This window comes from Hippocampus comes, unplaced genomic scaffold (assembly GCF_001891065.2).
Source record: "Hippocampus comes isolate QL1 unplaced genomic scaffold, H_comes_QL1_v1.1 scaffold261, whole genome shotgun sequence".
NCBI classification, from domain to species: Eukaryota; Metazoa; Chordata; class Actinopteri; order Syngnathiformes; family Syngnathidae; genus Hippocampus; species Hippocampus comes.
In genome coordinates, this window is record NW_017805824.1 from 6,915,787 (window position 1) to 6,930,215 (window position 14,429).

At 40.2% G+C, this 14,429-nt stretch overlaps 2 protein-coding genes across 5 annotated transcripts in view; both read right to left on the bottom strand.

The window, feature by feature from the left end:
- Positions 1 to 8,503: 8,503 nt before the first annotated feature.
- rps17 (ribosomal protein S17) lies at positions 8,504 to 10,112 on the bottom strand. Its single transcript, XM_019886808.1, has 5 exons — positions 10,051 to 10,112; positions 9,501 to 9,652; positions 8,877 to 8,982; positions 8,727 to 8,792; positions 8,504 to 8,640 (listed from the first exon to the last, which is right to left on the bottom strand). Exons 1-5 carry the CDS (start codon positions 10,051 to 10,053, stop codon positions 8,563 to 8,565), a joined length of 405 nt encoding a protein of 134 aa, XP_019742367.1. The 5' UTR covers positions 10,054 to 10,112; the 3' UTR covers positions 8,504 to 8,562.
- A 700-nt stretch (positions 10,113 to 10,812) lies between these two features.
- Positions 10,813 to 14,429, bottom strand: part of csnk1g1 (casein kinase 1, gamma 1) — a 31,138-nt gene continuing 27,521 nt past the window's right edge. For all 4 annotated transcript variants that reach the window (XM_019886806.1, XM_019886804.1, XM_019886807.1 and 1 more), the window contains one exon: positions 10,813 to 14,219. In XM_019886806.1, the coding sequence (XP_019742365.1) occupies positions 14,165 to 14,219 (55 nt within the window). In that variant the 3' untranslated portion in view covers positions 10,813 to 14,164. The remainder of the gene's footprint in view (positions 14,220 to 14,429) is intronic.

Below are 14,429 nucleotides of genomic sequence, written 5' to 3' on the forward strand. Positions count from 1 at the left end.
TTGAAATGCAAACTCTGCAGATGATGGCCGAGACCTTGATTTGAACACTGCATCTCTGCGCTGGGAAGCTGACACAGGAACCAGCCTGCCACAGTGGCACTATTGAGCTTGTAACAACCCAAAAAGGTCTTCTTAAACATGGTCGTTCAAAAAAGCTTGACATGAAAGCTTCCAAGAGGAAGGCTGAGACCTGGATTGGGCTCAAACGCCTCACTATACATGCTCGTTTTTTTTGGGGCTAAAAATGCCGTACTATACATGGTCGTTTTTTTTCGGCCAAAAACGCCTCACTATACATGCTCGTTTTTTTCGGTTAAAAACACCTGACTATACATGGTCGTTTTTTGGTGCTAAAAACACCTTACTATATATGGTTGTTTTTTTCGTTTAAAAATGCTTTACAATACATGGTCGTTTTTTTTGGCCAAAAACGCCTTACTATATATACATGGTCATTTTTTTCGGCCAAAAACGCCTTATTAAACATGTTTTTTTTCGGCTAAAAACGTCCGACTATACATGGTCGTTTTTTCTGTTAAAAATTTCTGACTATGCATGGTAGTTTTTTTCGGTTAAAAAAACCTGACTATACATGATCCTTTTTTGGTGCTAAAAACGCCATACGATACATTGTCGGTGTTTTTCGGCTAAAACGCCTTACTATACATGGTCGTTTTTTTTCGGCGAAAACGACTTACTATACATGGTGGGGTTTTTTTCAGCTAAAATCTACTTACTATTCATCGTCTTTTTTTCGGTTAAAAACGCCTTATATGGGATACATGGTCGTTTTTTCGGTTCAAAATGCCTGATTATACATGGTCGTTTTTTTCGGTTAAAAACACCACACAAAACATGGTCGTTTTTTTTTTTTTTCGGTGAAAAATGCCTGACGATACATGGTCATTTTTTTTTGGCCAAAAATGCCTTACTATACATGGTCGTTTTTTTCGGCTAAAAACGTCTTACTATACATGCTAGTTTTTTTTTGTGAAAAATGTCTGACTACATATGGTCGTTTTTTTCGGTTAAAAACACCTGACTATACATGGTCGTTTTTTTTCAGCGGAAACGCCTTACGATACATGGTCGTTTTTTTGGGGGGTAAAAATGCCTGACTATACATGGTCGTCTTTTTCGGCTAAAAACGCCTTACTCTACATGGTAGTTTTTTTCGGCAAAAAACGCCTTACTATACATGGTCGTTTTTTCGGCTAAAAAGTCTTACTATACATGGTTGTTTTTTTGGTGAAAAATGTCTGACTATATATGGTCGTTTTTTTCCGTTAAAAAAACCTGACTATACATGGTCGTTTTTTGGTGCTGAAAACGACATACTATACATGGTCGTTTTTTTTTCCGGCTAAAACGCCTTACTATACATGGTCGTCTTTTTCGGCTAAAAACGCCTGACTATACGTAGTCGTTTTTTTCGGCTAAAAACGCCTTACTCTCCATGGTCGTTTTTTGATTAAAAACACCTGACTACATGGTCATTTTTTGGTGCTAAAAACGCCATACTATACATGGTCGTTTTTTTTCGGCTAAAACGTCTTACAATACATGGTCGTTTTTTTTTGGCCAAAAAATGCCTTACTATACATGGTCGGTTTTTCGGCTAAAAACGCCTTACTATACATGGTCGTTTTTTTGGGCAAAAACGTCTTACTATTCATGGTTGTTTTGTTGGTGGAAAATGTCTAACTATATATGGTCGTTTTTTTCAGTTAAAAACACCTGTCGACATGGTCGTTTTTTGGTGCTAAAAACGCCATACTATACATTGTCGTATTTTCGGCTAAAAACGCCTTACGATACATGGTTGTTTTTTTGGTGGAAAATGTCTGACTATGTATGGTCGTTTTTTTCGGCTAAATACGCCTTACTATACATGGTCGTTTTTTTCGGCTAAAAACGTCTTACGATACATGGTTGTTTTTTTGGTGGAAAATGTCTGACTATGTATGGTCGTTTTTTTTTCGGCTAAAACGCCTTACTATACATGGTCATCTTTTTCGGCTAAAAACGTCTGACTATACATGGTGGTTTTTTTCGGCTAAAAACACCTTACTATACATGGTCGTCTTTTTCGGCTAAAAACGCCTGACTATACGTGGTCGTTTTTTTCGGCTAAAAACGCCTTACTCTCCATGGTCGTTTTTTGATTAAAAACACCTGACTACATGGTCATTTTTTGGTGCTAAAAACGCCATACTATACATGGTCGTTTTTTTTCGGCTAAAACGTCTTACCATATATATTCGTTTTTTTTTTTGCCTAAAAATGCCTTACTATACATGGTCGTTTTTTTGGGCAAAAACGTCTTACTATTCATGGTTGTTTTGTTGGTGGAAAATGTCTAACTATATATGGTCGTTTTTTTCAGTTAAAAACACCTGTCGACATGGTCGTTTTTTGGTGCTAAAAACGCCATACTATACATTGTCGTATTTTCGGCTAAAAACGCCTTACGATACATGGTTGTTTCTTTGGTGGAAAATGTCTGACTATGTATGGTCGTTTTTTTCGGCTAAATACGCCTTACTATACATGGTCGTTTTTTCGGTTAAAAACGCCTTACTATACATGGTCGTTTTTTCGGTTAAAAACGCCTTACTATACATGGTCGTTTTTTCGGTTAAAAACGCCTTACTATACATGGTCGTTTTTTCGGTTAAAAACGCCTTACTATACATGGTCGTTTTTTCGGTTAAAAACGCCTTACTATACATGGTCGTTTTTTCGGTTAAAAACGCCTTACTATACATGGTCGTTTTTTCGGTTAAAAACGCCTTACTATACATGGTCGTTTTTTCGGTTAAAAACGCCTTACTATACATGGTCGTTTTTTCGGTTAAAAACGCCTTACTATACATGGTCGTTTTTTCGGTTAAAAACGCCTTACTATACATGGTCGTTTTTTCGGTTAAAAACGCCTTACTATACATGGTCGTTTTTTCGGTTAAAAACGCCTTACTATACATGGTCGTTTTTTCGGTTAAAAACGCCTTACTATACATGGTCGTTTTTTCGGTTAAAAACGCCTTACTATACATGGTCGTTTTTTCGGTTAAAAACGCCTTACTATACATGGTCGTTTTTTCGGTTAAAAACGCCTTACTATACATGGTCGTTTTTTCGGTTAAAAACGCCTTACTATACATGGTCGTTTTTTCGGTTAAAAACGCCTTACTATACATGGTCGTTTTTTCGGTTAAAAACGCCTTACTATACATGGTCGTTTTTTCGGTTAAAAACGCCTTACTATACATGGTCGTTTTTTCGGTTAAAAACGCCTTACTATACATGGTCGTTTTTTCGGTTAAAAACGCCTTACTATACATGGTCGTTTTTTCGGTTAAAAACGCCTTACTATACATGGTCGTTTTTTCGGTTAAAAACGCCTTACTATACATGGTCGTTTTTTCGGTTAAAAACGCCTTACTATACATGGTCGTTTTTTCGGTTAAAAACGCCTTACTATACATGGTCGTTTTTTCGGTTAAAAACGCCTTACTATACATGGTCGTTTTTTCGGTTAAAAACGCCTTACTATACATGGTCGTTTTTTCGGTTAAAAACGCCTTACTATACATGGTCGTTTTTTCGGTTAAAAACGCCTTACTATACATGGTCGTTTTTTCGGTTAAAAACGCCTTACTATACATGGTCGTTTTTTCGGTTAAAAACGCCTTACTATACATGGTCGTTTTTTCGGTTAAAAACGCCTTACTATACATGGTCGTTTTTTCGGTTAAAAACGCCTTACTATACATGGTCGTTTTTTCGGTTAAAAACGCCTTACTATACATGGTCGTTTTTTCGGTTAAAAACGCCTTACTATACATGGTCGTTTTTTCGGTTAAAAACGCCTTACTATACATGGTCATCTTTTTCGGCTAAAAACGTCTGACTATACATGGTGGTTTTTTTCGGCTAAAAACACCTGACAATACATGGTCGTCTTTTTCGGCTAAAAACGCCTGACTATACATGGTCGTTTTTTTCGGCTCAAAATGCCTTACTATATATGGTCGTTTTTTTCGGTTAAAAACACCTGTCTACATGGTCGTTTTTTGGTGCTAAAAACGCCTTACTACACATGGTAGTTTTTTTCGGCTAAAAATACCTTACTATACATGGTCGTTTTTTTCGGCTCAAAATGCCTTACTATATATGGTCGTTTTTTTCGGTTAAAAACACCTGTCTACATGGTCGTTTTTTGGTGCTAAAAACGCCTTACTACACATGGTAGTTTTTTTCGGCTAAAAATACCTTACTATACATGGTCGTTTTTTTCGGCTCAAAATGCCTTACTATATATGGTCGTTTTTTTCGGTTAAAAACACCTGTCTACATGGTCGTTTTTTGGTGCTAAAAACGCCTTACTACACATGGTAGTTTTTTTCGGCTAAAAATACCTTACTATACATGGTCGTTTTTTTCGGCTCAAAATGCCTTACTATATATGGTCGTTTTTTTCGGTTAAAAACACCTGTCTACATGGTCGTTTTTTGGTGCTAAAAACGCCTTACTACACATGGTAGTTTTTTTCGGCTAAAAATACCTTACTATACATGGTCGTTTTTTTCGGCTCAAAATGCCTTACTATATATGGTCGTTTTTTTCGGTTAAAAACACCTGTCTACATGGTCGTTTTTTGGTGCTAAAAACGCCTTACTATACATGGTCGTTTTTTCGGCTAAAAACGCCTGACTATACATGGTCGTTTTTTTCGGCTCAAAATGCCTTACTATATATGGTCGTTTTTTTCGGTTAAAAACACCTGTCTACATGGTCGTTTTTTGGTGCTAAAAACGCCTTACTATACATGGTAGTTTTTTTCGGCTAAAAACACCTTACTATACATGGTCGTTTTTTTTCAGCTAAAACGCCTTGCAATACATGGTCGTTTTTTGGTCCTGAAAACGCCATACTATACATGGTCGGTGTTTTTGGCCTAAAAATGCCTTACTATACATGGTCGGTTTTTCGGCTAAAAACGCCTTACTATACATGGTCGTTTTTTCGGCTAAAAACGCCTGACTATACATGGTAGTTTTTTTCGGCTAAAAATGCCTGACTATACATGGTCTTTTTTTGGCTAAAAACGCCTTACTATACATGGTCGTTTTTTCGGCTAAAAACGCCTGACTATACATGGTAGTTTTTTTCGGCTAAAAATGCCTGACTATACATGGTCTTTTTTTGGCTAAAAACGCCTTACTATACATGGTCGTTTTTTCGGCTAAAAACGCCTGACTATACATGGTAGTTTTTTTCGGCTAAAAATGCCTGACTATACATGGTCTTTTTTTGGCTAAAAACGCCTTACTATACATGGTCGTTTTTTCGGCTAAAAACGCCTGACTATACATGGTAGTTTTTTTCGGCTAAAAATGCCTGACTATACATGGTCTTTTTTTGGCTAAAAACGCCTTACTATACATGGTCGTTTTTTCGGCTAAAAACGCCTGACTATACATGGTAGTTTTTTTCGGCTAAAAATGCCTGACTATACATGGTCTTTTTTTGGCTAAAAACGCCTTACTATACATGGTCGTTTTTTCGGCTAAAAACGCCTGACTATACATGGTAGTTTTTTTCGGCTAAAAATGCCTGACTATACATGGTCTTTTTTTGGCTAAAAACGCCTTACTATACATGGTCGTTTTTTCGGCTAAAAACGCCTGACTATACATGGTAGTTTTTTTCGGCTAAAAACGCCTTACTATACATGGTCGTTTTTTCGGTTAAAAACACATAACTATACATGGTCGTTTTTTCGGTTAAAAACACATGACTATACATGATCCTCTTTTGGTGCTAAAAACGCCATACTATACATTGTCGGTGTTTTTCAGCAAAAACGCCTGACTATACATGGTCGTTTTTTTTGGTGCTAAAAATGCCATACTATACATGGTCGTTTTTTTCAGCTAAAAATGCCTGACAATACATGGGGCGGTGGGGGGCGGTTTAAAACGCCTTACTTTTCCTGGTTAATAATAAAAACGCCTTCGTACACGTGGTCCTTTTTTCGGCCAAAACGCCTTACTATCCATGCTCGTTATTTTCGGCAAAGAAAACGCCTTACTATCTTTACATGGTTGTTTTTTGGGGCTCAAAAGGCCTTACTATACATGGTCGTTTTTTGCGGTTAAAAACACCTGACTATACATGGTCGTTTTTTGGTACTGAAAACGCCATACTATATACATGGTCGTTTTTTTTCGGCTAAAACGCCTAACTATACACGGTCGGTTTTTTTTGGCTAATAATCCCTTCCTATACATGGTAGTTTTTTTCAGCGAAAAACGCCTTTCTATACATGGTCGTTTTTTTCGGCTAAAAACGCCTTACTATACATGTTCGTTTTTTTGGCTAAAAACGCCTTACTATACATGGTCGTTTTTTCGGTTAAAAACACCTGACTATACATGATCGTCTTTTGGTGTTAAAAACGCCATACTATACATTGTCGGTGTTTTTCGGCTAAAACGCCTTACTATACATGGTCGGTTTTTTTCGTCTGAAAAAGCCTTACTATACATGGTCGGTTTTTCGGTTAAAAATGCCTGACTATACATGGTCATTTTTTTGGTGCTAAAAATGCCATACTATACATGGTCGTTTTTTTCGGCAAAAAAATGCCTTACTATATATCGTCGTTTTTTTCAGCTAAAAATGCCTGACAATACATGGGGCGGTGGGGGGCGGTTTAAAACGCCTTACTTTTCATGGTTAATAATAAAAACGCCTTAGTACACATGGTCCTTTTTTCAGCCAAAAACGCCTTACTATACATGCTCGTTATTTTCGGCAAAGAAAACGCCTTACTATCTTTACATGGTTGTTTTTGGGGCTCAAAAGGCCTTACTATACATGGTCGTTTTTTTCAGTTAATAATGCCTTACTACATACATGGTCGTTTCTTGGGGGCTAAAAACGCCTTACTATAATGCATGGTCGTTTTTTTTTTCGGTTTAAAACGCCTTACTATACATGGTCAATTTTTCGGGTTAAAAACGGCTTTTTCGTTTTCATAACACCTTTGTATAAGTGGTCATTTTTTTCAGAAAAAAAACACCTTACAATATATGGTTGCTTTTTTGGGGCTAAAAATGCCTTACTATACATGGTCATTAGAGAAAGCCTTCATAGGTATGCAAACAAAGGGCGAGGCCAGGATTCGAAACCTGCATCTTCCCACTGTTAAGCTGACGCCCATATCAGTGGACCACGGTGGCGCTGCTATACCAAGCTCATAAGTAACAACCCAAAAAGGCCTTTCCATACCTGGTGGTTCAAAAAGAAGCTTGTCATGCAACCTCTGCAGATGGCCGAGGCCTGGATTCGAACCCTGCATTCTCCCACTGTTAAGCTGACGCACAAACCAGTGGACTATGGTGGCGCTGCTATACCAAGATCATAAGTAACAACCCAAAAAGGCCTTTACATACCTGGTCTTTCAAAAAAAGGCTTGAACTGCAAACTCTGCAGATGATGGCCGAGACCTTGATTTGAACACTGCATCTCTGCGCTGGGAAGCTGACACAGGAACCAGCCTGCCACAGTGGCACTATTGAGCTTGTAACAACCCAAAAAGGTCTTCTTAAACATGGTCGTTCATGAAAGCTTCCCAGAGGAAGGCTGAGACCTGGATTGGGCTCAAACGCCTCACTATACATGCTCGTTTTTTTTGGGGCTAAAAATGCCATACTATACATGGTCGTTTTTTTTCGGCCAAAAACGCCTTACTATACATGGTCGTTTTTTGGGGCTAAAAACGCCATACGATCCATCGTCGTTTTTTTCGGCTAAAAACACCTTACTGTACATGGTCGTTTTTTTCGGTTGAAAACACCTGACTATACATGGTCGTTTTTTTGGGGCTAAAAACGCCTTACTATCTTTACATGGTTGTGTTTTTGGGGCTGTAAATGCCTTCCTATACATGGTCGTTTTTTTTTCGGCAAAATAACGCCTTACTATATGTGTTCGTTTTTTTCAGCTAAAAACGCCTTACTTTTATACATGGTTGTTTTTGGGGGGCAAAAAACACCTGATGCATGGTCTTTTCAATGCATTGGGACAACCCACCCTGAACTCTCTATAGACGCCCAGCGTCCGCGCAGTCGACGCTCAGCGTCCACAGTTTTAAGCACAGTGAAGCTGTGGTAATGAATGAGAAGAGAGTCGCGTCGTAACCAGTCATAAGACGCCGATTCCGAAAAAAAGTTGAGCGCGTTGTAGCGCATATTTAGTCAATGACACGTACACACATATATTTGATCACTTTTTTTTGGACATTTTAGGGGAAGCTGAGCTTCCCTTGCAGTCTTAGAGCAATCGCCTCTGAGATATATGTGTTTATATATATATATATATATATATATATATATATATATGTGTGTGCGCGCGGGTGTGTGTGTGTGTGAGTTTCTTCTGTTCAGATGCTAGATCATAGTTAGCAGCTCTGCACAATTATATAGAAAAGAACCATGGTTGATTGTCACCCAGCAATGACATGTCTTTATTAGCAAAAGGAGTATGAAGGCTCTACAGTCCTCGTGGAGTTTTGAAGTTCATGCCAATAACGGGCTGAGTCACTTGAAGCTTGGAGATGTTACCAAAATCCTGCAACAAAGACGACGCAACATGTGAACATTAGAAAGTCACTTCTTCGAATTCAACTCAGTAGGGCTGTGTGCGTGTGCACTTACAAGCAGCTTGAGCATGTCTTTGGTCTCGGGGTCCACCTCAATGATCTCCTGGTCCAAAGCTGAGATCTGGAGGAGGATACACACGTGACTCATGCTACTCAGCATTCCAGATGATGATACATATGAATGAATAAAGCTTAAAAGTTGGACCTCGGGCACATAGTTGTCCCTCCTCTCCCTCTCCTCCTCCTGAAGCTTGATGGAGATGCCCCTCACTGGACCGCGCTGGATGCGCTTCATCAAGTGTGTCACGTAACTACGACACAAACAACTAGCTGAGTGGACGAAACACTTCATATTAAATATGTTGTGCCCCATTAAATAGCAAACAAAGTCTGATGAGAATCAATAGAAGAGCTGGATTTGACGTAATTATGATACAGAGTGCTACTATTTTTTTGGACCAAGTTCTTGTGTTGGATTGTGCACCAGGGGGTTGTCACAAGCAGGGACTTACACAAACTTTTAATCGTCCCAAATACATGTTAATACATGTTCTTCTTTGGCAGCTACTATTTCATGATGCTGCTTGACGCATTACGAAGGCTAAGGACAGTTGTCTTCAGCCCATCAATATCATTTCATGCGTAGTATTTTGGAGACATTTTAATTTTGCTAACCGTTTAGTCTTTCTTCCTTGCGTATCTCGACAGTTAAAATCAGGAGGGAAAAAAAGCAATGCTGTTCTCCTCTCGAGAGCCTGACGAGTCCTCGCACAATTCCCTCCCATCAATTGACTGTTTGCTCCCAGAGAGGCGCAGACTTCAAACTCACCCTGCGATTTTGTTGCGAAGAGGTTTGCTGGGGATGATGGCGATCTCCTCACACAACCGCTTGTTGGTGTGGAAGTCGTTGCCCAGGCGCGTGTAGTACTTCTCGATGATGACCCTGGCGGCCTTCTTGACTGTCTTCGTCCTGACTCGTCCCTGATGACACCCAAAATACAATACAAAGCCTCGTCACTGGCTATGACAGGTAAACGCAGCCACAAGCACACAGTGTGGGCAGTTCCTTCTCCATGGCCAAATTTTGGCTGCCTTACTAATATAAACTCTACTGCACCCAACTCGGTGTTTGCACAAATGAGATGGGTTTTTTTTTTGCTACAGGCAGCGACTAAACGGATACCCTCTGAGTCCAGTCATATGTGTATTGTATTCCTTCTCCATCGCTGTCTGCAGTACACCAAAAATGTCATATCAAGAGGAATTATTGGTTAATTTGCGTGAGAAACACCGTTTTTTACTGTTGACTGCGCACTTTGAAGGTGCTGATGGAGAACGATTGTTACAGGTTGTTCGTTCCCAGCGTAGATAATACCCACCATGTTGATTCAGGCCGGTTAAAGAGGGCGTACTCAACTTTGAACCGGAAGTTACAAAACGCACCAAAACCACACGCTGAAAACACTGCCGCCTTGCGGTCAGAGGCGATAATAGCAAACGTCACCATGCGGCTATTTCGAAAAAAATGAACGTGAACACTGACATATCAGTTATTTAGAATTGTATGCTTTGGTATATTTCATTGAAAAAAAAAAGATCATTTAAAAATGTAACTGGCTTAGCACAGACTAATGTGCAGTATAATATGTTCATAACTAAAATATGGATTTTCATTGTTTGGGAAATTATATCTTCACGCAAATGATACAGTCACCGCACAATGTCCTAAGGACTTGAAAAACATAGGCGTATTGATATTTTAAAGTTGCTATATGTACTCAGTGGTTTGGGGGGGAAAATGGTGATCCTTTACAAATACTGTTTTCACACAAAGCCTCCTTCCAAAAATTTTAAGAAAAAGTATAAAAGCAAGTGATGATGATAATCAGATTTGTTCTATTTACTCAATGATTTAATATTCTCTCTTATCTCATAGCATAATAAATCACGAAGAAGCCCCTTATTCGAGCTCAGGGAACAAAGGTTTGTTCCCACATAGTCGAAAATCATCACCCTGAACAATTCATTTACTTTAATATGTAATGGACAATACTTCGAGATACGTTGAAACAGAAGTTTGTCAATTCAGAAGCATTGTAAAAGCTGATGTATAATGTACTAGTACAAACCAAAACAATAGCTAAAAGCAAAAGGTGGCGAAATCTTTTATTTGACATAAAAAAGGGTGCAAACTGGATTTCCCTTTAGGCGTGGAGGGAATAAAAAGTGATTTTTCATGTGAAACAAATCGAACATGAATCCAAGGAGGGGAAGAACAAGCAATTCATATTAAAAAAAAGGCGTGGGGAGGGCAGTTTGGAAACGTTTTCATCAAATTAAAAATCAGAACGACTAAAAATAGGAAACTTGGGTCCTTCACTGTTGAAGCCCTTGACCAACTCAAAGTACATTTTTGAAGTGACATTCATATTTCAACACAATAATACTTATTTACAGTTTTAAGATTTCTCGTAATCATAGATCTGGTGGGAAAATTGTGTCGAGGGGAAAATAAACTCTTGGAGCTGTACAACTACATTTTCCACAGTTTGGAAGGCGGGGGGTGGGGTAAATAATCAAACAGTTTTTATATGGAATCCCAATAGAAAGAACCAAGACTACCATTGCAAAGTCTGTACAATTTACAATTCTCAAATAAGCGTCACAACATTGCAGTAAAGGTCACCCTCTTCTTCAGAGAAAAAAAATACAGTAAGTCCAAGACAATTCTACAGTACAGCAATGAGGAAAAGTGCCAGAGAACCCAAAAGGTATGAAGCCTTCCATAACCACTTGAACTGTCCTTAGCTTTGTTTTATGCGTCTTTGACTCCAAAGCTCTGGATGTCACACACAACCACAAGCTTGACGCAACAAAACCGGATGAGCTCTAAAATTTGCTGGAAAGAAAATGGAATGTCTTTTTTTCATGTTCATGAACCGGAAGCCATAACGTCTCACAGAGCCGACAATAGACGTGGTCCACGGGAGACGGAGCGCTGTCTTCCCGAGATAAGCCATGCACATACTAATCATACCGTCGCACTGCAGGAGGCCCACAAATGCAAAGGAAATAAAAGGCTGTCAAGTGCTGCGACACCCTGAAAGGAAGAGGCAGGAGCAAAGAAATCTCACTCCTGGAGCTGTGACTACACTTTTCCTCACTCTCTTCCAACACTTCCCGGTAACTGAATTCAGCCACCATGCACTGTGATTTTTTTTTTTTTTTAATGGCGGTGGACACATTTTAATACCAAGGACACAAGATGGAACCAGGTGGGAAAACAAAAAATGAACAAAATCATTCCACTCTCCTGGCACAGATCAAAGGCAGTCATAGTAGTCTCAGGAATGGCACAAGGCGAATCCAGGGGAAACACGAAACAAAACATGAAAGGCTATTTAGTTTGGCTTCAGCACCTCAATATCAGGAACAGGTTCACCTTTTCTCAGGGAGCCAAAAGGACAAGGCCCTGCCCGCCTGCCGCCACTATTGGAGTCAGAGGTCAAAAAGGCTTCCAGCTGAACATTTCATGTTGACCTGCTCCCAGTCTGACCGACATCACCGCCTCCCCAGCAGTCAACGGGCACCATCACGTCCCAAAGGGAAGCCATACCCGTCATTCAAACAGCTCCATCGCCCACCGATTCCCCTCAGTCACTATGACAACGATGACTTCAACTATCAGAAAAGGTCCTGCAGATGCTCATATTCAAGTACTTTCAATAACACAACTTGGGCCTTACGTGAGTGGCGAGGCCTAAGAACAAACCAACAGCTATACAGTGTAAATACACGCCACAAGCATATGGATTCGGTGAGATGGGGGACATCTGCAACCTTTGTCTTCAAATAATACGCAAATGCAGGTCCACTTAACACCGCACCCAGGCCTCCAGTGAGAGTGGATTCTTGTGTACATGCAGTGGGGGAGGGGGATGGGGGCGGGACATGGCGTACACACACACACAAAAAATGAGGGGTGACAAACGCGTGTTCCCCGCCTGGCACACGTTGAATGCCTAACATGACATGATTGGAGAATGAGCAAAGGAGGAACAAACAAATGTAAGTAGTGCAGTCATGATCTCAAGCTTTTTTTTTTTTTTTTTTTTCACATGTTGCTACCTTTACCTTACTCATAAAGCCATGGCTATTTGGATTGAACAGACAATTGCATTGGAAAAAAATATGTTCACATTAGCAAGACATGAACTAAAAAAAAAAATTAAAAATAAAAGCTGCGTTAGGAGGAAAGGCAAGGTGACGTACTGAGGATATTTGTTTCAAGGCAGCCCTCCGCGACGTGACGTCAAAACACAAATGGTGCGGATACAATCTCTCTCCAGGTTGACAACAGTCGGGATCATCGAGCATTGCTTTGCAGTGTCTGGGGGCTGGGGGATGTCAGGCTGGAATCCATCAGTCATTCACAGTCCACAACTATGGGCTTTTTTTTTTTTTTTTTTATAAATCACTTAACCCCTCAAACTGCTGCAAATATAACAACGATCAGATCAGGATGCTATTTATTTTTTTTTTTTTACACCAGTCAAGTGAGGTGGTTGTTTGGGGTTAAGGCAGAGAACAGTAGTGTTGAGGAGCTCTAAAGCAACTACTGGTGCAGAGTCCATCACATCCCATCTCAAGAACATCACACGGCCTCTCCACCTTAGTTTTGGTCTCGCCTTGAAACGTTGCGCTCTTTCCTTCCCATGCACAGGACGAACTACATAAATGCTCCGAATTCACTTACTTTTCGGTTCATACATTCAGCGTGTATGTTGGGAGAATTAGTAAGAAAACTGGTGGCAACCAAGAGATAAATATCATAAATAGTTTCTTCTTTTCAGCCCAACTCCGAGTGTTCACAAAACAGGGCAAGAGTCTGGAGGGTTGTAGTGTGTCGAGAGGGGCACTTGACCTCGGAGCCGGAGCAGAGATCCTCCTCTGAGAGCACAGTGCAGGAGGGGTGTGTGCGTGTGTGTGCGCGCGTGTATGGTGTCCTGTGCTCTCCGGTCCCACGGCTCACCTATTTGGAGGCAGAAAGTGCAGGAGCTAATGCAAGCGGTTTATGCTCTTGGCTCCTCATGTGTCATGCTTTACATTCAGTCCCACGTCAGGAATACCCACAATGGGATTTTTCATCAAAAAGAGTTAGCGACGGGGAAATGAAATATGATTCAGCGAGTCAAACGATCAATCATAAATGACAGGAGGAGGAAGAAAAAAAAAACAAGATGCAGAAAGGAGAAAAATGCACCTGGAGCAAAATTACGCTTTGCAAAAGTTTCAACACAATGTTATCCCGCAAATCCTGGATGAGGAGGTGGGGAAAAAAAAAAAAGATTCCCAGCAAATGAGCAAAGTGTGCCAAAAACATTTCGCTGGTCCTTTCAGAAAACGGCGCCATGGTGGGCTCTCCTTTCCCTGCGCTTGAATGGAACCTCACTGATTTCTGACAGCACAATCAACTGAACTGCCCGTTGACCATCATTTGTGTCGCGGTGTGTTCTTCTTCCGTTTTCGCTTGAAGAAGCAGCAGCACCTGCGGACAGAAACACACACATTCAACTAACAGTTAGGCAAATGATGCAACAACGGCAGCGCTTATACTGGTTCAGTATATGGACAAAAGAAAACTCTTTAGCCATCAATCTGGTGTTCGGCATGACCCTTTCATATCCCCCCTGAATCTCACGTCCTAATTTGAGTTTAGCTGGCTTCCAGATTTGTGCCAACAATTGAGGGAAGGCCC